This window comes from Manacus vitellinus, unplaced genomic scaffold (assembly GCF_001715985.3).
Source record: "Manacus vitellinus isolate BGI_N305 unplaced genomic scaffold, ASM171598v3 scaffold_2_pilon, whole genome shotgun sequence".
NCBI classification, from domain to species: Eukaryota; Metazoa; Chordata; class Aves; order Passeriformes; family Pipridae; genus Manacus; species Manacus vitellinus.
In genome coordinates, this window is record NW_021940208.1 from 20,091,697 (window position 1) to 20,117,726 (window position 26,030).

General features: G+C 38.4%; 1 protein-coding gene across 3 annotated transcripts in view; it reads right to left on the minus strand.

Annotated features, from left to right (window-relative positions):
* Nucleotides 1–4,079: 4,079 nt before the first annotated feature.
* Nucleotides 4,080–26,030, minus strand: part of LOC103767161 (coiled-coil domain-containing protein 169-like) — a 31,794-nt gene continuing 9,843 nt past the window's right edge. Inside the window, exons 4-7 of one of the 3 annotated variants that reach the window (XM_018071528.1) lie at nucleotides 20,509–20,607; nucleotides 20,256–20,309; nucleotides 16,658–16,734; nucleotides 4,080–4,159 (exon numbers count right to left, since the gene is read on the minus strand). In XM_018071528.1, coding sequence (XP_017927017.1) covers nucleotides 4,156–4,159; nucleotides 16,658–16,734; nucleotides 20,256–20,309; nucleotides 20,509–20,607 — 234 coding nt within the window. In that variant the 3' untranslated portion in view covers nucleotides 4,080–4,155. Of the gene's footprint in view, nucleotides 4,160–11,140; nucleotides 13,279–15,320; nucleotides 15,591–16,657; nucleotides 16,735–20,255; nucleotides 20,310–20,508; nucleotides 20,608–26,030 lie in introns of those variants that run through there. The other 2 variants (XM_018071526.2, XM_018071527.1) reach the window with 2 other exon arrangements.

Consider the following 26,030-nt stretch of genomic DNA (forward strand, 5'->3'; position numbering starts at 1 on the left):
AGGAGCCCAGAGACAAAACTGTTCCATCCCTTGAAAACTAATGTTCATAGAAGTTGTACATTACAACATCTGGATTAACAAGTTATTATTAATATTTTCTTCAATTCATACAGGCGTAAGTCTTCAAATTAGGGAGGTGCATCAGAAAGTAAAGTGAGTCCACTGTTTAAAAAAATAAACATTTACTGTCTAGAAGAATTGCTTGTTGCTCCTCTTTTAATTTACTTCCATATATTTTACTGCTTTTTTCCCTATTTAGCATGATCCAGGTAAATTTTTCTGGTTATGTCAACTTAAATATATTGACTAATCTTCTATGTCTTTTACAAATATTCATCTGTAGTGTTTGTTCTTTACTCTTTTCATTATTAAATAATGAGATTGTAAAACCATAATTTAGAAACTTTGTAAAAAGAACAGTCAAATCAATTATGAGTTTGAAAACACCTTAATTTTCATTTTCCGTGTTCTATACTGCAGTGACAAATAATAATCTACCAGTGGGAGACCTTTCACTGTCTTGGGTTTTTTTTTTCTAGAAATCTTGCATATTGGAAGTGATTTAAGGTGCGCTGCCTCTTTTCCCTGACAACAGGCAGCTAGTTTCAAACTACCTGTGATAGTTTCAAACTAGCCACGTTGATGATGTGCATGGCAGTTCTGTAGGGAACTCTGCAGTGGCAGTCATGGTGTTTTGTTTCTGACAGTAATTTCCTGCTAACTCATTACTGGAAGTTTGAAAGTGCCTTGAAAGAAGACAGGCCTCTGCTTTCATCCTTCCAAAAGTTGGAAGGATGGAGAAGAAAGAGTGTGTCCTATCATTACAGTCATGCGGGTTTTTCTTCCCATCTAGCTAAATGTCAGCCTTTTAACAATCCGGCTTAAAGACTCATTTTAACAACACACATCAAAGGCATTTTCTCAGGTGAGTTGGATGGTGTGGAAAAGTAGACAACAAATAGTGACTTACAGACATGGAGAGCATCCAGCTGAGAAACCACACTTCTGTGTTAATTGCAAAAGGACTTCAAGAAAAGCTGAGAATTTAATCTCCTCTTTGTGCTCTTGGTCTATTTTTGTTCTGGAATGGGGGAAAGATTGGTTTCACCTTTCATTTCTTATACAACAGAACAAATTTATAAAAATGTTTGCATTTTTTCCTGAAGGCTTTTACTCTGGCTATGGCAATTATAAAAGTACTGTAACAACAAGAGCTTAAAAAAATGTTTAATTTCCCTTAGGTTGTGCAAATTTCAGTACTGTGCACATATCCAGGGGCTTCTGCCAGCACGACTAAGTGAGTTTTAAGCTGAATAAGAGGCCCTTTACCAACTCAGTTGGTTCTTCTTTCTTAATAACTACATTCTCCTAGAACTACCAGTTTTTTGTCTGATAAAAAAAAAATTCAAAGAAAAAAAGAGAAGCAAAGGGACGAAGGAAAGCATGGACCATAGACAAGGTTAGTTCAGTTGTCAGCTCTTTGAAGAAGGAAGCAGAAGGCAGACAGCAGAGCCTGTGTCATGTAATTCTTTTGTTGTTTCCTCTGCTTTTCAAAGTGCCTTGCCTATTTGATCCCTAGCAGATAGGTGCTGTAACCATTTTTATGCCAGAAGCTTACCATTATAAATTCCTTTTTAGAACTATATTTCACCGTCAAAGGAAAAAAACTTTACCTACTGATCTTCAAAACAACTTGCAAGCAAAATGGCAAGCTATCATACCATCATTACCTTAATTTTTATTTCTGGGACTTACTTTCAATTTTTTTTTTTTTGGGTTGCACTCTCTCAATGAATGTGGTGCTACTAGACATTTAAATGTCAAAATCCCCTTGAATGGCATTACTGTGAACTCTGCAGCCATATATCATATGTGACTGGCTAATACACATAAGAATCAAGAGATATATTTCATGATGGACAGCTAGACTTATAAATTCATTTTATTATTCCTCTCACCTCCTCAACCCCATGAAAACAAATTTTCAACTAGCTACTGTTATTTTAAGAAGAGAGTAGGGAGAGTATATACTGGCAGGCTGATCAACATAAGTCACCCAACTCTACCAGCTAAAGGTTTGAGTCTGCAAGCTGTTTCTTGTGGGTGGATCTCTTGCTTTGATTGAGAAGCCTGCAGAATTTAAACTGAAATCAGCTACAGCTAAGTTATAAGACAAAAACTCTCACTTTAAAAGTTATTCAAATGAAGAACCACTTGCAGAGTGAAGTCACTTTACATATTATTGTTATTATTGTTATTATTATTATTATTATTATTATTATTACCCCTTTCCATTTGCTCCCAATTAGTTTTAACATACAAATGTTCTCTGTATTATTTTTTGTGTGTGTTTGTCTCAGTTTGGGCAATAAGAAGAGGTTTTAATTGCTACATCTACCTGGATGAAATCCAAAATGTGAACAAAATATCCTACTCTTTTCCTTGAAAAACTGTGGACAAAGGCAGAGCAGGGAGCCAGGGATGAAGAGGGAACTAAAAATATGCCCAGCACAGTCGACAGTTTCATTCAGGCTCATCTCTGTAACCCAAGGGTGTTTGGCAATGATTCAGTTATAATAGATGTTCTGTACTGTTCTCAGCTAGGACAAAATAGCAGATTTTGTCTGGTTCTTGTGCCAGTAAGGAAAGAAAGAATAAAGGACACTTTCCTGCATCAGTTTCTCCAGCAGAACATGACAGATTAATTCAAAATAATTCAAAATATTACTTCAAAATAATGCCCATAGCATTCTGCAGAAGAGAGTATTGATTTCTACTGGTGGTTGTACTTTTGCCTGTAAATGTGGACTGCTCTGCTTTACCCATTGGAGGGTCCTTCTGCCTACAGAGAAAACATTTAGCCTTCAGGAAGGGAGAATGAAAAACATGATAAACTTGCCATGATTTTTCACACTTACTCAGTCTAGACTGGTGTAAGTGGCTGTCACACAGAATCAGGATCAGGGCTCTGCTGTGCTGCAGAAGCAGTCCACGGCCTGAGCAGCCTGCAGGAAACTAGTCACTGTAGAAACCTGGGTATTACATCTTGCTGGGTGGCCAGCCAATAAACCCAACTATTTGCATTTTTTGGTGTATAAAAATATAAGCATGCACAATTTCTACCATTCATTCAATTTTCTTGTTTCTTCTGAGTTAGAAGTCATGGACTCATTTGCAGGATTTAACCGGTAACGCCTGTCATGTTGAGCTGGAAACACCTCTAGAACATGTCAGAATTATAGTGCTTACAACGCCCACAGGAAACAGTTGTCATCCCACAGGCAAGTGAGAAATTGAGTCACTGTATCATCATCATCTCCTACAGCCCAGCCAAGTGTCCTAATTATAACATCATTCCATATTCAGAATCATCTAAGTAAAATGAAGCCTTAAAGATAAGTGCCTTGCCGGCGCAACACGTCAGCTCACATTTGTATTCTGGACATCTAGGCTGGGTCACGACCTGCAGGATGACCTCAGGCCAAAGTAAGGGCTATTCAATATTCACCTGATGAAGTGCTTTATGCTGAAGAGAATGGATCATGGCCATCACTGGGAACTTTCCACTCAAACACGCAAAGCTCCCTCCCCTGTGTTCACTAGTACACATACTGACTCAACACTGCATCGGTTTACTGAGCTTTCCTCCCAGTCAAAGGGGCTAATTTGATTACTTAATGGCCCTTAGAAAGCAAATTTAAAAGTAATCATCTATTCTTAGCTCAACCACTTTTCCTTTCAAAAATGTTTTCCCAAGAGCTCAGCTCAGATGAATGGGATGTTTTCCACAGAGCTGTGTAGCTTGCCTACAATTTCCACCCACCAGCCTGAAGATAGTACTGATAGTTAAAGGTACAATACAGCAAAAAGAAAGAAAACCCTCCTATTACAAACACAAGAAAATCCTTTCAGTTACACAACTGTCATCTGAGTAGAAAATTACAGGTATTGCAGATTTTTGTGGTTTGTCATACATTAGCTTCAAGTTTTCTCATGGAATGCAAATCTCCTCCAAGTGGGCAGATATGCTGTACATGCACTCCCATCTGAGCAAGATTACACAGGTAATGGTGATGGCAATTGTCAATACCAGAAAACAATACCTGGATTCTTCCATGATGAAAACACTGTTTTCAGCAGCTGAAATGATGCCTTCTACCTGAAAATTCAAAGACAAAACCAAGTCTCATAAATATGAGTCATAAAAGTTATTAAAAATCTTTGGTACGAAACACTTCCCACAGATTTGCTTCCATTTTTTTAATTGCAAATCAAATACATATTTTAGAACAATAAGCATCAACACTTGGTTTCTATTTTTTCCCCATAGGAAATAGTATCTTTATCCCAGAGAAGCTGCAAACTTAGACATGGCACACGTTGTCTAGAGTGACTTTCATTTCCTACCTTTTCTACCAGGAAATTCAAGTAGTTTTTCTTGAAAACTTCCTGCATTTCTCAGGTTTGTGTTTCCACTATCCAGATGCCTCAAAGTAACTTTAGATGTTAGCACCTTTAATGCTTTCACCACAGACTTCTTTTAAAAACACAGGACAAGAAATGTACAAATAGAAAAGGCTTATTTGATAACAATGTCATACTTGGAGAGAAAATCTTCTGGTATTTCTGCACATGCTGAAGAAACCTGAACTTATCCTTCCTGAGATTCACCAGCCTGACTAACCAGCTCACAGACAGAAGATTTTGATGCCACCACTGGGTTAAAATTGTCAAAATCACAATTTCAGGCTCTTAAATATCAGTTGTGAAAAAGTAGAAGAGGGAGACTGACCTGCTATATTTAAAACAGTGATTCTCGGGCAACAACTGAGATAGCGAAGATGGTAAGAGCATCTCTCCCAGAGATGTACATATCAGAAATGTTGATTTGCCTGTTGATTTGATTGGGTGAAAAGGTTACACAAAGTCTCTTCAGCATTCCTTATTAAAGAGACCTTTTCCTTTCACTTGATTATGACTACTGTCAGTCTTCTTGTACAAGTAAATTTCAAAATATAAAGCAGTATTTAAAAAAAAAAAAAGCAACTAACAACCTGTTTTATGTAATCATTCCAGCAGGGCATTTTGTGTTTGTCAAACACCAAAGAATTCTGGATGGCTGTGGAAAACATGTATATTGCAATGTACGTGCAATGACATCAGTGACGCATTTATTTCTAAACTCTGTTAACATGAAAACATCTAAACGCTGAACTGTCCCAAAGACATTTGTGGGTTCTGAAATGGAGTACAGTGCAGAATTTTCTGGTTAAGCTACATTTTATCATGAAGTGGCCAATAACTGAAACGGAAGCTCTTCCCACTTGGGTTGGATAAGACAAAGCAGAGTTGACAGGAGCTCTCTGCCATTCCAGGTCATCATACTGATGACTGGACTACTGGCTGGCTGGCTTAGGCTTCTCCCTCTTCAGCATCTGAGTGCTGCAAATCTAATACTACGATTTTTAACCTTTCCAATGCAACCTACAGAGAGTGTCATCAGCAGATTCCCCTTCTGGAACCTAACTTTCAAGCCCTATATAATTTGGGCCCTCTTTGAATCTACTCTGTAAAGTCCTTTTAAAATCTGCCTTAACGTAAACCTTAACACCCCATTCTGTATTATCCAGAACCACTTTTTAAGGGTCCAGAAATCTAATGGATGATGTTAGACAGTCTTTGCACAGATATGTGGGGCAAGTAACTCAGCTATGCTTACACTCCATCTCAGAAGAATGCCAAAAGCATGCAGGTTTACTTTAAAACATCTTCTCTCTCTTTTTTTCTTTATATGAGAATTCTACCAGTCCATTAAACTTGTTAAGCTTTACAAGTAAATAAATTAAGTAAATGAATGTCCTCAGCAATTCTCTTTTGTTCTGTAGCAGAAGTATCTTCCTTGCTTCTGAGCACAGTTTTAGATTTAAAATAGTCCCTCAAAGGTATTTCTTAAGTAAACCATTCAAAGGCCTTTATAGGCTAACCTTCCTCCTCTACCCCTGCTTTGTATCGATACTTATTTAAATTTGAAGTTTATAAGAAGTTTGATACTACAATGTTTTACATTCATGCTGAACTTTTCCACAAAACAACTCAAAACTTGTATGTATCAGTTCTGCCTTTCATTGTATAAACCTATTATTTAGATTTTAGGGGGGTTGTTTTGGGTTGCAGTTTTTTTGGTGTTTGTGTGCGGTTTTTTGTTGTACATCATCACAGCATTGTTGGGAAGGCAGCAGGGTGCTGTTTGTCCTCTGTAGTGTTAGCATGGGGTTTTTTCTGTCTTTTATAACTTTGGGCACAGAAGAATCTTCCATTTTTCCTGATTGGCAATGCCATGGGTACTTCTCCTAAATGATAGTTCTCTGAGACCAGAAAAGTAGTCCACAAAGCCGTACTAAGCCATGCAATTCAAGTAATTTCCAGTGAAAGTTTTGATAGTGAGAGGAGAGAGGATAGACAGTTCAAAAAGGGCATAGCAGGCACCACTGTAGCTGGCGCTGGCACTGGGAAGCAGGTGGTGTTGGGAAATTACCAGACTAGAAAATAATGATTGAACTCTACTATGGTTCAGACTTGCACATGACCAACTTTAATAAAATGAGATGAAGGACTAAGTTTGCAGTGCTGTGAAATGCTACGGTGAGAAAGGAGGTGCTGCAAACTGCAGAGAATAGAAGAATCAGCAATTAAAGCAATTAAGTAGAGGAGTGAGACAGCTATTTTTGCCAAGGTTTTTGGAATATCCACCCTGAAAACCACTATAGCTCCTCGCACTGAATGCCAGCCCAGGGGCACAGTGTGAAATGCCAAACCTCTGCAGAGGTTTTAGCACAAGTTCATAACTCTTCCACCTCTATATCCTTCTTAGCCTTTTCAGGAAAGATCAACTCCAATGATATCCACATGGTGAAAAAATAAGCCAACAATGGAGAATGGTCTGCTATTCTGAACTACGAGATACTGTCAAATGCTGATATATACCATTAAAAGCATGCATGTTGGTATAACTGCTGATTTTTTTTTCCAATCATCACACGTCTAAAATGTGTGGCTTCCAGTAATATGTGAGATCTTAAGATGAAGTAGGGTCGTGGGGAGGACAGAGTAAGTGCATGAACCCACCCCTGTAAGGTAATTTGTACACACATGCTAAAGCTGTAAACCTTGGGCTGCTAGTAACAATCTGGGGCATGATAATCCCATAAAGAGCAACAGCAGGTGCTAAAGTGCTTAAAGTAAATCACTCCTGCAGTCAGCGAATTGTTATTTATGTCAGCACCATCAGTGAGTGCAAATTTGACAGGATGGGCAACAGCCAGTGACCCCTGATACTGAGGGCTGGGAACTGCGGGGCATCCCCAGGCAGGCAGGGCAGGGCTGGCAGGGACCATCTTACTGTCCCAGCCAAGAGCAGCACAAACTGGGGGAGTGGTTCAGGAGGGGGGGGCACCAAGGGCAGTCCCAGCCTCAGGCATTGAGAACCTCCCTGGAGATGTGGACATGACATCTGCCTACAAGTGGAGTTGGAGATTGGGCCCCTGTGAGGGGAACCAGGGTCAGGCCCAGTCCAGGATGACTCAGGCATCAAAGCAGAGCCAAGAAATTGAGAATGGTTTTCTAATATAAAGTGGTTTTTTTCTAGTTTTGATTAGGTTGGAAAGAGATATTTTTTCTACCTCTGTCAAGTCTTTTGTTGATTTAGATTGTTAAGAATTCCCATTACTTGTCCAGCTTAGTACATCTGTGGGTACACCCAAAACCACCAGTCACTGGAGAGGTACTAATACAAATGAAGAAACATTAGCAAAGGCAGTAACAAGCACAACACAGTATGTTTTCAGACTTGGTGCTTTGCTGCAGATGTCTGGAGTGGAAAACACAAGCACAGACATCTGGTCTTCCACTTCCTCTCCTCACCAGCCAGCCAAGGACACAGGGCTCTTGCACCCCTCTGAGCCAAGGCTGAGATGAGCTTTCTGACAGCAGCCTAAAGCAAGGCAGATTATTTCATCCAAACACTTTAAGTGTATTTGGACAAATTATTCTTGCCTCAGAAATATATTATACTAACGAAGTTATGCTGTCAGCTATTACAGGCCTGGCAGGAATTGCAAAGTATTTTAATCCTCCAAGAAGACATTTGCCCAGCCAACAATTTGACTTGTCATTAGTAAATTCCTAGCTCAGCTTTTTAAGAGACAGGAACACACAAAAAAGTATTGCTCTCCAGGTTATTGATTCCTATCACAACTGCATCAGATATCTTCTAAGGTCTGTAGTGAATTGATCTATGGTGTCTATTTTCCCACCTTCATATTGGAGATCCATAGGCTTTAGGGAGAGCTTTTTAGCATAATGCAGCAGCTTGTTGGTTTGATTTCAAAAGAGTATGGAGCTTGCCAAATATCTTCAAAAGGAAGGAAAAAAAAGAGGTAATTTGTCCTTGTAAATACTGATGCAACATGAGAATAGATCTGTGGGCTTTGTAAATATGATGCTTGAAGAACAGGTCCTCTGTTGTGTGCTGGGCTGCTGCAAGAGGAAAAGATAAACTCATATTTGACTCAAAGAGTCAAATTGCAGTTCAGTACTGCCTCTTAGCCCAGACCCTCTACTGATCCTGGGTGTCACTGTCCCTAACCAGAGCAAGAAAAATAAAGACATTTTCAAGAACAGGATTCAAACAGGTTACTCTGAATTTGTCATCTTATAATTCCTTTCTAGTCAGCAGAGACAAATCCGGTTGATGTGTCATCTGATCCATTTTAAGCATCTTTGTTAGAATGAGAGGAACTGCACTCTGAAGGTGTCTGTTTTTTTTCCAATTGACTGCTCATGGAGTCAATATCTCAGACTTCGATGTAGGAATTTTAGGCTGCAAGTTGGGACAGATGATTCCCACACTAATTTTCCTTCTTTTCCTCTTTTTTTAAAGATGTCTCAGTATCCTATTCCTAATCTGCACAGGACAAGTCAAGAGTGTACACCCTTGTTGCTTCATACTTCCCCCAAAATAACTCTTCAGCTGTGCACGATTTCTCTGGTCCCTAGCCTGCATTGCTCTGTTACACCACATCATCCCTTGGCAGATTCCCTACAGGACACTTGCTAGTTGTGTAGAGGGACAAGACAGCTGCAGGGGTAAATGCCTGTTGTACAACGGTGGGGGAGTAAGGCATGTCCTGGACCTCACATGGGATCCTTCTCTTTACAGGGCTGACATTTTTCCCTTTGACAAGACTTGCACAGCAACTGGTGTCACTGCTGGGTTGTGTTCATTGGGAAATACCCCGACATGAATCTTTACTGGTAAAGCCACAGCTGTTAAGTTTCTGCACCAACATAGCACCAATATTATTCATTTGATTTAGGTCAGGCTTACTTAGGTTCATTGTGGTTTTACCTGTTGGCTTCCTTCCAGCGCTGGTGTATTTATCTTCATATTACTTCTCAGCATCAGAAACATACTATTTTCCCCAATTTACAGATGGGTACCTGAAGCAGAATTTGTCTTCTCCCAGGCAACAAAGGGAGAGGTGAGGAAGTTACAAGGGAACCAGAGCACAGGAACATTACCAGCCTAGAAAGGAGGTCTGTGGGGTGTTGCATCGGGTTGCTCAAAGAAACACAGGGAAAGCCTGGTCCCACCCGCATGCTGCTCCTGTAGATGTGGGATACTCATTTGGGCTCTACATTGTTCTTAGCTGGTAGTTTATGGCACAGATTAGTGAAGTATTCCAAGATTAGTGAAGCATTCCAAGCTGTAACCTATAAGGAACTACATAAAATGTTTGTATTTTTGGAAGAGAGGGTTAAACTGATCTGCCAAGTTAAATTAAGTACTGCCACCTCATTATCCATTCTAGAGCTGTCTGCCACTAGTGTGACTCCTATGTGTAAAGAGATAAAACTATTGCAATTAGTTATGATTTTAGTCCATGAACTTTACATCTGCTTCCAGATAGAGCTAGTTCAAAGAACAGTTTATGTTTGACACCAGTCTGGCAGCAATAGCAGAAGCATAATAACACAGAGGTTCGCTTATTTATTTATTTATTTATTTATTTGCCACCTAGTCAGTTTTTATATGGAGAACCCATTAAACAAAGTATTTAAGCAGTGAAATATCTTGCTTATTATTAATAATATCCTGAATATGAAGAAGCTCATCACCCAAGTTCTCTGGAACCTGTGGTTATGCTGCATAATTACACAATAATCAGCCACACAGTCAAGGCCCATCCAATAAACATTTGAATTTTATTCTATCATAGAAAAATACACTGCTGCAATACTGATTCATTAAAAACAAAAATAATTATTCAATACCCTCTTAAATCATGAGACTTTAAAAGGAAAAAACAGGGCTTTTTTTTTAAATTTTGAGCTTTTAAATTTATATTTTCCAGAAACAATATGGGTAATTACTTACAATGCCTTAGTTACCTCAAAATCATGACTCATCTGAAATCAGTGGACTTACATGAGTAACCATGTAAAGGAAGCATCCTCTCAAGTGCCAAATTTCCCAGTACACTTATGAACAGCACTTACACACTACAACCAGTATATCTGGAATCCCATTACATTCTATGCTGCAGACAGAAGTTTGGCCAGACTCAAACTTTCACCTCTGATCCTGTCTTCCTCTGATATTTAGCTCCATTCAATCACTGACCACAGCTGTCAGCAATTCAGTTTCCCATTTTTGCTTTCAGATTCCTTCAGTTGCATGTATGATGCACAGAGACTTTAGAGGAGACAGGATTTACCTTGCAGTGGTCAGCAACTTTACAAAAAATCACGCTGTTGTGAGATCAGGGGAAAACCCGACATCACTACACTCTTATATCTACTTTAAATGAACCTAACTCTGTGATTCTGTCTTCTATGCCTAAAATAATAATACATACTATGCTTTGAAGGATTAATTAATCCTAAATGTGTTGAAATATTCGTGTAGAAGATATTGTATAAAGCTTTGTAACTGTTCATTGTGTACATGACAACAAACCACATTTCACAGGACAATACAATAGCAGTAAGAAAATCCCACACAGATAAATCCAGGAATTTCAAAACAGTTATCCACCCAAAACCACCAAACCAAACAAAAAAATCCTACATGGTTGGGGACAGCAAGAGGCTTAAAAGTTTTATTTAGGTCCAAAGAGACAACACAGCATTTCTGAAACCAAAATCTTCATTTGCTGTTGCAAAGAAAGGAGAGCTGTCAAACTTAATCATCAGGTTTGTCCTTATTTTCAGAAAGACAGAAAGAAAATGAAATGCCAAGTAATTCAAAGTAAGAGTACAGAACTATAACCACTTTGCACAGCAAACATTACAGCTGGACATTGGATTAGAATTAGAATGTTTTAGTGCTTAATTATCATACTACTAAGTTTCAAATCCCGAGATTGCTCCTGGCAAGCTGAAACAGGGACTAAATAGGATATAGTCTGCTCTTCTCCTTAGGTCATTACTGTACCAAACTGTACCAATAAATGCCTCTTTTTAGGCTTCAAAAAAAGTCTCTTTTTAAGTCCTCAGTGTGGACCACGCATGAGGGAAGCATCCAAGTCTCCTGCTGTGAATAAATGCTGTTCTGCCATATTTGTGCAATGTTTCCACCTATTCTGAGGTTCTATAGGGTCCAGACTTGAGTGCATTAACTAACATTTGATTCAGCAGTAGTAAATGTCTGCTGCATGAATCCAAGAACTCAATCTTCTTTACTACTGCAGATGTCCCTTGTCTTTTATGCCAATAGGACCATTATGGAGATTTTTCCCCTTTTCTTATCCACAAAGACAAACGCCAGCACAATCAACCTTCAGAAATTTTCCAGGCAAAAAACAGGAACAGAAGAGTGCTAACCTAATCAGCTGTGCTATGCTGTGAGGAAAAAAACTGGCCAGGCAGATCACCCTGCTTATGAAAGAATAATACCAGGTGCATTATGGTAACATTAGAAATATTCGTAATAAATTTCATACTATGCAAGAGAAAAAAAATGGGGTTTCCATACTGAATAGGCTGCAGGTCTTTTCCCTCTGCATTTCAGAATGACACCCTTGATCTTTCTGGATCAGTTTAATTACAGCAACACTTTAATGCTGCCAGTAATAAAGAACTATTAGTACTGCTCTTAAAGAGGCAAAAAGCTTTCATACTGCAAAGAGCTAGGGATGCTCTTAAAATAATAAAGGGTAGTCAAGCAATCACATTTGCTCTGCCAAGAGCTTTTAAGATGTAATCCAGAGGCTTGAAGCTTCATTACCAAAACTTTTTTCCTGTTGCCACTTGAAAAATTTCTGCTGAAGTTTAATGACTAAAATGTAGGTAATAAAACTGCAACAATAATTGCATGCTTAAGAATGAAAAGACAAAGTAGTTCTATTTTCACTGAAGAGATGAATTTTAGGGCTGGCACTATTTTGGACCCTAAAAGTACAGGGATCAGTGCCACTGAAGAATACAAGAGATTTTTATGGAACACAGACTGTGGATACAAGGGTTCATCTGAGAGCTCAAATTTCAAAGAGCAGCATACCAATATCAGGAAAAATAACGTGGATATAGTGTTTAAAAGAAACAACCTCTTGATAAGATAGGCTCTGAAGAATCCTTAGTAAAAAGTGCTCAATTTTTCTGTTATTTCTACCCATTACTACTGCCTAAAGTAGCTGGAAATGGTGCTGTGCTTCTGAACCATGCAGACGGAAAGTGGGAGTCAACACAGGATCTGTGGCAAGCCAGCTTTTAAAAAGGTTATGTTTGAGACAATAGGTTACATCAGTTTGCCTTTTTCTTCTTCTTGGTTGAGAGGTCAAAATTGCTAGAGGCATGTTTGTTTTCCATGATTAATGTGCAGAGCTCAAGGGTCTACATAGTGTATAAAGACATTAAATATTCTCCAAGTATTCTAACATCCTCACACCCAGAATCACTGATGTGAAGCAGAATGGAAAGGACCAGAGATCACCAACAGAAAGATGGCAACTAGAAGAAAAATTCCATTAGACAGAGGCACACTTACATTAAGGCTGCCAAGAAGACATGCCAATCTGGTTCTGGCATTACAATAAGGCACTACTACTTTCATTTTCAATTTAGAAACTTTTAATCACTTTTAAAAGTGACTGGAAATTCTTGGCAGGAACATTATGTCAGTGCTTTAGTTGTGGAAGTTTGTTCATTCCTACAGTCTTTTTAATTGATCGTTTTCGAGGACTAACCATCTTCGGGTTTCCTGGAACACTGTATCTCCCTCTGAAATAAAATGGGTGAAGTTAGTCATCAAGTGTCACATTCCCTGTAAGCTTTAACTGCTAGAAATGTGCATGCTTTTTATATTTGCATATCTGATTACTATCATGAATTAATAGACCTGAGATAGAAAAAAACAAGTATATTTCTGGGTATGCAGGTTAGCAGAGCATCTAATTATTCTGCATACAAACTCAATCTTCATCTCATGATTCCTGTTATGTAAGTGATGGCATTTGAAGAACATGAATAGGATACTAAACACAGGCACTAAGAGGATGATACCTGCCTAAGGAGGTATTTTTGTCAATTAAAGAATCCCCATCAGAAAATGGAAAAACACTTCATGTAGATGTAATTACAGTGCAGGTATTCCACTCTGGAAATCCAGGCTCTCAAGCCCATCACTGTAAGAAATGCCCATAGGAAATGCTTCCAGCAGACTTCTGAAGTGGTACTCATCATGAATACATACACCACCTACATGAAACCTACTAGAGCTTCATCTTGATCATCTAAGAAGTCAGTGGAAATGTAAGCAATTCTCCAGGGAAAGAATGGTTCTTCCCCAAACTGGAAGGATTACGCTCATGACCAAGCAGCATGCATCTCTGCTCCTGTGCAACATACCTCTGTTTCTCTTCCTGTTCATTACTCAAGAGGACAGACAGCACTTTACATACTCCAATGACAATAATAATACAGAGTTTCAATGTCTTTCTCAAGTAAAGGCATTTTCAGGGAAAATATATCACAACATCAAATCCTTATATTCATCATGATAGCCAGATATGTGGTAGAAGCTGTGATGATGTGATCTGTGCAAATTTCAAATTTACAGGCAAAGAGCCAACAAAGTCATCCCAAGGGATCACTGGTCTTCCTGACAGATCCCTTGTTCCAGCTCTGACAAGTGGTCTTGGTCTTGAAGGGAGAACTGTGCCCATACAGATATGGAGATGGTTCTACTCACAGCTGGAACATCAGAACCCAAGCCCCCATGAATGCTCAATAATCGATTGTTTAAATTCAAATTAGTTGATTACTCAAAATCAGTTGATTAATCTGTAGATGACTGTACAGCTTGATGAAGCAGACAGAAAATATCTATGTGGAATTTGTTAGGCATAAAACCTCTTTCAGTCAAAACCAGCTGGACTTACAGACTAAAAAGCCAGGTAGCTGCAGCAATGCAGTGTTGAAACTGAGCTAATAAGCCCCATTATATGCCTCAGTATAAGAGAGGGCTCAGAATGACAATAAATTGGCTGCTCACATTGCATCAGAGATATGAGTCATCAGGACATCCTCAGCTAGCCTATCTTCTTGTCCTCTGAATAACCATAAAAAGGACCTCTACTGAACTGAATGCATCAACAATTAGTGTTCACAATTACTACTCAAAAATCTGTTCAGTGTTGCTTTAATATACAGGTTGGGCTTTCCATACCTGTACCTATAGCTAAAACAAACATTAACCATAGTTTCTTAGTACGTTTTGAGATCCAATGCAGGTATTTCGTGAAAGGGTAACAGAGGTGAAATAAGAACTCTGGACAGAAAATCTTCAAATTATTCTCAAGAATATGATTAATTTCAATCATGCAGGTTTTCTTTTATTTTAATAAAATTAGTTCTCATTAATGTCAGCTTGAACAAACAACAATCAGGCTGTAAATCAATAAGGGCATAATATGACAATGGCTACGGTTTCCTTGTGATGATCAAGGAGTGCATATTACATTCTAGTATTTCCTTAAAATACAAACTATGTCAAATCCCCATTCTTAAATCCATTTTGCCAACAAAGATCAAAGTTTGTCCTGAAAGTTCTAAGTCACTGGTTATAAAAGGCAATCCTTTGCAAATTAGGTCCTTTTATACTAAGAACAACTTAAAAGATGAACAATTATCTTTATGGATTTAATGTACTTTGAATAGTTAAAAAAGAAAACCTCTTAGGTAAAATGGATTGAAAAGGGATATTTGTGATAATACACATCTGAGACCAGCAGTTACAGGACACTTTATTTTATTTTACACTTCATTTTCTTTTGTTTGATACAACGAAAATTACAGAAACACATTGTTGTATAATTTCAGGGTAGTAATGCTCTACTAAAATAGATTGTAAAAAAATCCTGACATAAGCAAATCTCAGTATCTGGCTCATGATATTTAATTTCAATGCACAGGCAGTGAATTCTCCTGGTTCTAGCTTTCTAATCTTCTCCATATGAACCACATTAAATATCACTGGGGCCAGAAGCGACACTCTGGCATATGGGGCACTTCAGTATCCCACAGTGCTTTTTCTATATGAAGAAACTTCAGTTACAGAATTGAATTCACAATGCATTACATTAATTCATATTCTACTAATATCCTCTTCTGGAGCATGAAAGTTCACTGTTCCAATTTACAAAATCCTGTGATTCTGTGCTTACACAGAATGTGAGGATAAAGCTGGTAGGCAAACATGTCCACACAATTTCATGCTCATAATTTACTCATTATATTTTCAGATGATGCCAATATATACCATGTATGCTCGTTTTAATAATATGGGTAAGTGGGTTTGTGGAACTGTATTTAATGTGAGATATTAAATACATAGAAACCATACTAGCTTAAGAAGTCTCTCAATACAAAGTATTTGGGAGAGTTCCAAAAGCAAATATTATATCTGCTTGCTTACACACTTTTGTAGGTATCTGCTTTTGGGCACTGGAGGAAAGTTACTGGGTTCAACAAACTTTTGATACGATTCCCTCTATTCTTCATACTTTATATTCTTAACATTTCCAGTTCAGGTAAAAAGTAAATCTCCTCCAATTTCAAGTTTATCCACAAGCATTACAATCAGAAATTAATTTTATTTCTATATATCTCAGAGCAGGTGGACTCTTCAAATTTATATTTCTAACCCATACAACTAAAGAGAAATCTGTTAAACAATAAAGCCTTTGTATGCTGACATCTAAAATCACACTATCATCCACAAAAAGCTTTATAATCCATCGGCTAAAAAGGACCTAGCAAGGCACTTATTTAATTGATTTACTCTTAATGTACTAAGGGGTATACTTGTTGCTCTCAACTCTGCAGTAATATAAAAAAAATATCCATTTCAAACACAGGTTAAAAAGAAAAATCATCAGAAGTATTGTAAGATTTAAAAAGGCCATTTAAATATATGTATTTTCAACATTGCAAGATATTTAATATTAAATAAAACTGATTGAAAAACAGTATCAAAAATTATGTTAAGAGCAATACTTTGTCAGTGGGGTTATGCTTAGTGATATTTACCATGAACAGAAATTTGCAATGTTTAAAGCATATAATAAATCAGAAAACAGGAAATATAAAGGAAATTTACCTCAGTATCTGTTTTTCTCCCTTGCCAGTCAGAGCATCTGGTTTTTGCCTTTCAACAATTTTAAGTGGAGCAGAGGTCTGTAATAGCCAAAGTTTTACAAAACAAGTTAAATCCTAACCACAATCACAGTTAAGGAAGTAAATATTTCCAAACTAGTTTTGACGTACTATGGCCTTACTGACCTAAAGTATTTTAAGCACATATTATACTGATGCCATGTTGATTTAGGTAATTGAACATATACCAAAATCCCTTGCTGTGCAAAAATATCATTATTTATTAAGATGGATGATGAGAGAATATGTAATTTCAATCAGCATATTTTTGGTGATTTTCTCTATAACTCCACGTTTCCAATGAAGAAGCATTATGTTTCTAACATACTTCCCTGAATGCAAAACAAAACAAATTGTAGTCACTTAGTTGTCTTTTTGAACGGTTAAACCGTTAAGAATGGAAACTACATCATCAAGTCCAACTCCCTGCTCCTTGCAGGACTACCTAAAACTAAACTCTATACTAAGAGCGTCATCCAGATGCTTCTTGCAGTCTGACAGGCTTGGTGCTGTGACTAATTCCCTGGGGATTCTGATCCAGTGACTGACCACCCTCCCAATGCAATGAAGAACCTTTTCCTAATGTTCGGTCTGCACTTCCCCTGATGCTGCTTCATTCCATTTCCTCGCGTCATATCTCTAGTCACCACAGAGAGGAGATCAGCAGCTCGCTCTCTGCTGCCCTCCTTGAGGAAGTTGTATACTGTGATGGATGTGGTCACTGTGGTGGTTTGAAACTCCCAAGAATCTAATTTTTAAGCTCAAGCCCCTCTCCCACAGTTTCCCTTGTGAGAGGGTTTAGTGATGGTATAGATTTGATATCTTTTTCATCTCATGTGGAGAGTTTTCAGACAAAACACAACCATTCGTTATTGGAGGAAGGGGAAAATATTTACAAAGGTTTATTTACACACACACATATATATATTTACACTGAATTAAATTCCTCCTTTCCTTCAATAAAAGCCTAAGAAGAAAAGAAAAAAGTATTTCTGTCACTCCTCAGGCCACAGTTCCTTCATTTCAGTTTTTTGTGGCACTGGTTAGTGTCCTTCGTTTTCCTGAGGCAGCAGCTTTAAGTATGGCAGTCAGGATTTTGTTCTTACTTTGTGGAAATTCCAACCCCGAGCCCAAGCCTTCGGGGGATTTCCTTGTAGATCTTCACTCCTCTTGGGTTAGAACATTGAAGGTAGCTTTCAGTTCAGTCTTACCAAAGCTCTTCTGCTCTGTCTCAGCTTGCCAGCATGATAGAAGCAGCAGCAGCAGCAGCAGAGGGCAAGGCCACCTCCTCCGCATCCCGTCCTGGCTCAGCTCTCAGGACGACTTTGGGTTTTCAGCTCCTTTCTCCCTCTCTCTAGCTGCTGCTGCATTTTGGGACTCCCTAAGGGTTTGGAAGTCCACCCCTCTCCAGGAAGTCTCTGGGTTTTGGGAAAGTGATACAGTCTTACCCCAAACCAGCTCTGTTGAGTTTTCCTCTGTTTTGTTGCCAGCTCTCCCTCCTGCAGGGACATCTCTGCATCTTTCAGCTGGCTTCATGTTATCTCGCTGCTACTGGCTATCTTTTGGCTTTCAGCCACCGATGTCTCTGTTCAGGACTGCTCCACTGCCGCTTTCAGTGTCTTCTGCTGCTGCTGACAGTAAGGAAACTCTTCCAGTTCTTGATTACAGGACCCGGTCCAGCTTTGACACTATACCGGGTCTCCCAAAGCCTCAGCTGGGGACTGGGGGCCCTTGGCCCTTGGCCCCCAGAGGGGCTCACTGGCCCTCTGCTTCCTCCTGGCTCAGATCATGGCTACCTACCTACTAAAAACTATCTTCCCTACCTTCTCTTCCGTTTCTGTGGGTATGTAATTTCTGTAGGGTGCACGTGGACTATTGATTGGTCCAGTATTATCAGTGGGGCAAACCATTACTACCTCAGAGAAAAGGTTTTTCAAACCACCACAGTCACCACTCAGCAATAAGGTCACCCCTCAGCTTTCTCTCATCCAAGTTGAACAAGCGAAGCGACCTCAGCGTCTCCTCATAACTCTTGCCCTTGAGGCTTTTTGCCATATTGTTCTCCCTCCCTGGGACACACTCTAATAGTGTAATGTCCTTCTTATACTGAAGTACTCAAAACTGCACTGAGTAGTTGAAGTGTGGCAAGCTGCACCAGTGCAGTTAGGTTTACTGTCATGTTCAGATTAGCAACATAAAAGGTAGATGTCTAAACAGAAAAATCCCCAGGAAATTAATTTCATCTCGACCTAAAAAAGCTGTGATGGTTTGCACCTTAGACATGATTCGCTCTCCATGGATTACAGAGGATTCCTCTGCAACTACTTCAAAATGGCTATTTTACATTCAGAGAACTAAAGATAGGAATATTAATCTGAAGATTACTATTTTGCTCTCATATGATTCTGAAATCATATGAGTAAATAATTAATTGCTGAAAATATAATGTACTAACCACCTTGAGTGTCATGGGCAAAATCCTGTCCCCACTGCTCCATTTAAGCAACATGCCAGTGCATATACTTCACTTCAAACTATGGTTTATGCATGTTTAAATGTTTTTCTAGGGAGCTGAACATAGGCACTCTGCTTGATAGCATGTTCAGCAACAAAATCAGCTTTTATTTCCTATGTTCCTCCTCTGGAAGTTCTTAGTTTCACTGTTAAAGTAAAGATATTAACAGTTATCATGGGCATTTCCTGGGCTTTTTCTTGGTTTCATGCTGGACAGTCAGTTCAAGCAATTCTTTCAGATTTCCCTAAGCAGCAATGAACCATGTAAGAAAATAAGTTGCCCACTGTGCAAACACATGAAACACTGCTAATTACAGGCTTTCACCCCAGTTAGCTATGACAGGAATTCAGAGACAGCCTTCTTGAGTGTCACACAAAGCTATTACTTTTACATTATTCAGGAATTAAGGGCTTTTCCAGAATAAAAAGTACTATAAATCTTTACAGATTCCGTTGCAGGTTCCTCCAGTTTGTAGTATCAAATTTTATGTATTATGTAATTTGCAGCAATAAAATTTAACCTGTGATTTCACCAAAACAAGGTGTCTTATGCCTACCTAATAAAATTAATGAAAATATGTGCTGTAAACTAATTTTGAACTGGTTGCCTAGTTTGTCTTTAAAAGCAGAAAGGAGAAATATGAAAAAGAGAAATTGATACTTAAGGTAGGTGTCACTCCTGCTAATAATTTGCTTCTATTCTGTTCAACTGTACAGCAGTCTTGTGACTAATGGATGGGCAAGCAAGTATCAGAAAATTGCTTCAGCTTTGTCGGCTAAGAGCACTTTGACTATGCTAGGGAACAATGAAACTCCAATTGATACAAAAGCAAAAAAGTATTTAAAATTAATAAACTGCAGCAATCTTTCAATTTATAGCTCTTAACATTTTTAAAAAGCAGCTTTTGTAACAAATTTGGTATATGAATGAAGTGATGAAACACTTTGACCTAACAGCATTAACAGATGCTGTTGCTATATTAAGAAAGTGCAATGATTTTTAAAAGTTACTGAGTCACACATCTTACCTGTAAGATCTCTGAGAGGTACGTGCGCCGCTCATCATTAGCTTTGTGGTAAGCCTACAGTTAAAGTAAGAGATACAGGCTACCATTAAACAAAATTTTTAAAAGTTGAATCACACAGGAAAACTCCAATATACAGCAGAACGTTTTTCCAGTGACATATATTGTGGAACTATTCTGATGTATGTTCCACACACACAGTTTGTCAGACAACATAATAGCTTTTATAGATTAGAGGCATACAGTGATTACAAACCTTTGCTTCCTGTTTCAGTCTAAGTTCATAGTCCTTTAGCTGACTCTGGAGACGACTCTTCTCTTCTTCCAGTTGTTTAAGAACCTCCTTTAAGGAACCCTGTGGTTATAGTAAATAAAACAATGCTTTACAAATATTTCCATTCTGTATAAAGATGTCATCACCATAGCCCTTATTTTTTAAGCATTATGATGTTTGTCATTCTCTTTGGTTCTTGTGCACTTTTTGTTTTCATGGTTCTGGCTGGCGTACTGCAGAGACAGAAGCAATTAGCCATATGCTACAATTATTAGTTATGCACTACATTTCCACTGTGTTAAAATGATACAGGTACACCTTTCCACACTCCTGCTCCTTGACAGATTAGCAAAGTAACCTTGTGGTGACCAGTCAGAATTGCTCCCTTCTTCTAAACAAAATTTCCTCTGATTTTCAGATCTTACCAGCACATCCATTTTCAAACCACTTGCTGAGAGAGCTGCTAAACTGGCTGAAGAGGCACATGGGATGTCAAAGGTAACTCATACCAACTTGGCTAGAAAGCAGTATTTTGTGGGAAGTCTATCTGTCTTAGGTGTTCAGCCATTTACCTTGCCTACAATTGGGATAAATTAGGGTAACAGCAGTAGTCCATTTTGACTACTGGCACGGGCTGAATCTTTGCTTGCTGTGTAACGGAAGTAAAACACACACTCAAGTAGGACCTCCTCCACTTCTACCATGGAAAACTCCTTCCCATAATCCCTTTTATAAACTGGTCCAGTAGAGACATTCTTATAGAAGCCTCTAGCATAGATGACTTTAAATTCCTTATCTTAGAGTTTCCTCTACCAAGTTCAGGAACAATGTACTCCAACAAAGAGGAATTTGAGCAGACATGCCAGGAGGTCTGCAAACAAGGAGCTCCTGGACAAGCTCCACCACAAAAAGAAAGCCTAGAGAGGGTGGAAACACAGACAGGTAACCTAAGAGGAATACAGAGATTGTTCAGTCAGGGATCAGGTTAGGAAAGTTAATGTCCTGATAGAATTAAACCAGGCCAGGGATGTCAAGGGCAACAAGAAAAGGTATTCTATAGGTATGCTAGTGATAATAGGAAGTCCAGGGAAAATGTAGGCCCTTTCCAGAAAGAAACAGGAGACCGGGTTACCAAGGACATGGAGAAGGCTGAGGTTCTCAATTACTTCGTTGCCTATGTCTTCACCAGCAAGTGAAGGGATGGCATGCAGAGTGACCTTGACAGGCTTTAGAGGTGGGCCTGTGCAAACCTCAAGAAGTTCAACAAGGCCAAGTGCAAGGACCTACAGCTGGGTCAGGGCAATCCCAAGCACAAACACAGGCTGGGATGACAATGGATTGAGAGTAGCCCTGAGAAGAAGGACTTGGGAGTGATGGTGGATAAAAAGCTTGACATGAGCTGGAAATGTGCACTTGCAGCCCAGAAAGACAACCATATCCTGGGCTGCATCATAAGAAGCACAGCCAGTAGGTTGAGGGAAGTGATTGTCCTCCTCTGTTCTGCTCTCTTCAGACCCCACCTGGAGTACTGCGTCCAGCTTTGGGGCCCTCAAGAAGGATGTGGACCTGCTGCATCAAGTCCCGAGAAGGGACACAAAGATCACAGAGCTGGAGCACTTTTTCTCTGAAGACAGGCTGAGACAGTTAGGGTTGTTCAGCCTGGACAAGAGAAAGCTCTATGGAGACTTTACAGCACCTTCCTGAACCTGAAGGGGGCCTACAAGAAGGCTGGAGAGGGACTTTGTCTTACAAAGGCATGTAGTGACAGGGGTAATGGCTTTAAACTGTAAGAGAGAAGATTTAGATTAGATATTTGGAAGAAACTCTTTACTGTGAAGCACTGGAAGAGGTTACCCAGAGAGGTTGTGGATATCCTGTCCCTGGAAGTGTATTAGGTTGGATGGGACTCAGAGCAACCTAATCTAGTGGAAAGTATCCCTGCCCACGGCAGGGGCATTGGAACTAGATAATCTTTAAGGTCCCTTCCAACCGAAACCATTCTATGATTATTCAAGGTCAGTTTGTACCTGATTGTTCTTGTACTGAAATGTGTTTTAGGATAAAGGTTCTTCCTCCCTGGTGTTTGTCCCCAGCATGAATAGACTGAAGACATGAGCATCTTTTTTCAACATTCATTTTACTAGGATAAATAAAATGAACTTGGCTCACAGTCAACAACGAATCAGCTAGAATACCTGGATGCTCCTCTGCAGTTGTATCAGCTCTCAATTCATAACAGAATTTCTTTATTATTTCCTAAATCCTTTGGTCTACACTATTAAATTTTACTCCCATTTTTAATAATCTAGCCTTCAGTGTCTTTCTTTTCCTAAACAACATCCAGATCTCAATTATATTATATAATTGGTTTCAGGAGAGAGATATCATAATCTAATTCTACTTTGTGTATCAAGGTCATGCATTAAAAATTAAGATTCTTCCTAAACTTGGTTCTGGAAGAACTCTGCTTGTACTCTCCCAGCAGACACCCTCACTAATCACTGCTATCATGTTCCATTTGCCAGCTCTTTATTCTTTCAACAAATTTCATTTTCATTTTCTCAATTAATCAGTCACTTCCCATGTGACATGGTGTCTTTATCAGAGGTCACAATTAATAAGATTACTATATTTATTGTGTCAACAAATCTACTGTCTCATCACAGAATGTCAACAGGTTTGCCCACCATGAGACATTTTTAATAAATCCATGCTTCAGTTTCATTTTGCAACAATTATTTCTCTCTTTATCTTAAAACTGAAAAAAGTGCTTTACTCCAGCACACACAATGCACATATCTTTATTAAAACCACTTGCAGATCAGTGATGTAGCAAGCCAGTTCTTTCAGAATCCTAAGGTACAGATTACCCATTTCCCTCATTTTAAGCACATCCAGCTAAGTTTTCCTTAGGATTTGGTTACTGTTGTTTCCTCTTTCAAGCACTTGCTGATGTTAGCTATTTTTTGCTTTTTTCTGCATTTTATTACTTCTACCTTTACTGAAAACTTAGGCAATATATACGTTTAATTTAAAGTGAATGAATTCATGATCGCTGGGAGGCTTTTTGACTGGCTTTTCTGAAATGTTTTTGTAGATTTTAAAAATCTAAAATAGCATTTCTTCCTTCTTATTCAGTATTTTCTGATAAAATACATTAATTATCACATCCACTGATATCTGTGCCTCATCATTATTATTATTAGCCCTTGATTTTTAGTCTTTATTTATAAGTATCACATACGATACAATTTCTGGCAGTAATTTAATAATATTATAGCCAAATTCATCTATGCAAATGTTATATTTATATCTATATCTGACTGTATGGATGGGATTTAGTCTGATGTGAGTATATCTACATTTGAGTGCCAGTATGTGAACTGAGCTCCTCCTAAGAGCCACAGTGAAGACAATCACTGATGTGCAGTGATTCATTCAGCTAAGCAGCTAAAGAGCTCAACTTAGTTGCCATCTGAGATGTTCTAGAGAGGCCAAGGCATTCATGTGTGGCAGATACAACATATGGGTTGCACAAGACACATCCTTCTGGAGCAGTAGTGGGCTACTCTGCACTGAAACATCTGCAAGACTGTTTATACAACTATTCCATGGAAGATGCCAACCTAGATAAATCTAGATACAAATCTCTGTACTCAGCTGACTGTACTAATAAAACCTGCACTGCCTGTAGTAGGAATTAAAATATCTAGCCAAGAGGTAGACATCTATATAGAGAAAAGAAAATATTTGTGTCCTAATATTTAAGTAAATCATATTGTTTCAATGTATATTTCAATATTATTTCCCAATATTATTGTGACTAAACTTTGTTTTCCCTACCCATCCTCAAGATGAATTCATCCAAACAGCTGTTGAAGAAAAAAACAACAACATTTATGGTAAAAGTCTCTCATATCTGCTACATACCACATCTGTCACTGTTATGTTCTTTCATGACAAGTGTGTACCTTTAATACTTGTTGTCCCTTCATGTTTTCATTATCAATGCTATTGCATTCCTGGCTTGTCAGCTTCTCCCACTTGTCTGCCTAGGTCCCCTGTGTAAAATACTTATCTGTCATAGAATTTTTGGGTTTTTTTATTTCTAACACAAGAACCTCCTTAGTCAGAATAGATGAATCCTTTCACTTTTTGTACTGATTACCTGACCATTGCCTTAATAATCAATTATTTCTTCTCATGACCTTAATGCTTTGCTAGGTCTTTATTTACCAGATTTTTTCAGTAAGCATGGAAAGGAAGAAAACATGATTCTCCAAATATTTCCATCTTCTTTTTCCATGGAAATTTCAACCTTTTTTCCCTTTTTTAGCATGCAAATCTCAGATCCAGAAGGCCAGTATCCCTATATGGTATATTTCTCAGAGAGTTTATGAATGTTTGCTAAGAGTAAAAAATTACATCTGCCTGTTTGAAGTCTCGAGTCTTTTCTAGCATCTACAGATCATGGCATCTTTAATTTTTTTTTTTGCATAATTTTCTGTATAACACGTTAGTTATTTGGCTTCAAATTTTATTTTTCATTTAAAAAACCCTGGTTTTTACTGAGATTTCCCTCAGAATGATTTCTGTTGAAATTAAGATTTTGAAGGAGCGTGGCAAAAGGTACAGTACTTTTAAAACATGTTGCAAGAGAGAATAACCCCTCCCACTGTTCAATATGAAAAAAAAAGAGATATAGAAGAGCTGCATCTTTGGAGAATATTTTGCACACGACTGAATTGTTATTAACAGAGACATGAAAAAGAACTTGAGGCATGAAAAGAATTGAGGGGTTGTTAGGTATTTTTTTCCTAATTAAAGCAGAAGTACCCCGGATGCAGATGCAAACTTTGTCCTAATACAGAGGACTCCTACAGTCAATACAGGCAATGTTTGCCAATTCAAGGAGAAAAAGTAAGCTGCAGATTAAAGAGATTTGGCTAAATTCCACTAGAGTCATGTGCTATTTCATTTCAAGATCAGTGTCTCTACGGAACTAAACAAGACAGATAAAGAAGGCCTCAGCACTGTCCAACTATGAAACTAAGGTTTTTTGCTTTCTTGACCTCACTGCACATTAAAGACTATGACCATCTGACAGCATATTTTGTACAGCATATTTTGTACCACTTACTACATATTTTGTATCACCACAGTAAGCTTAAATACAATAAATACAGAAGCTTATGCTGCTCTCCAGATTTGTTCTATGTAAATCCACAGCCCACTATTTATTTCCTTACTAGATTGTCCATCAGTATTATATAAGACAGCAGGACTTGGTGTTGCAGCTGTTACTTAACAACAGAGCAATTTGGTATCTCCTCAGTAATGGTACTCATCTAATTTCTTTGAGTTCCTTCACTTACAAAGTAGACTACTTTTAGATCTTTTCTTCATTAGTCTTTTCAGAAGCACTGTCTATTTTTTGCTGCCAATGCAGCTGGTCCACTGCAGATGCCTGGGCATTCATTCAGCTCTGGAGCAAGGATGCTATC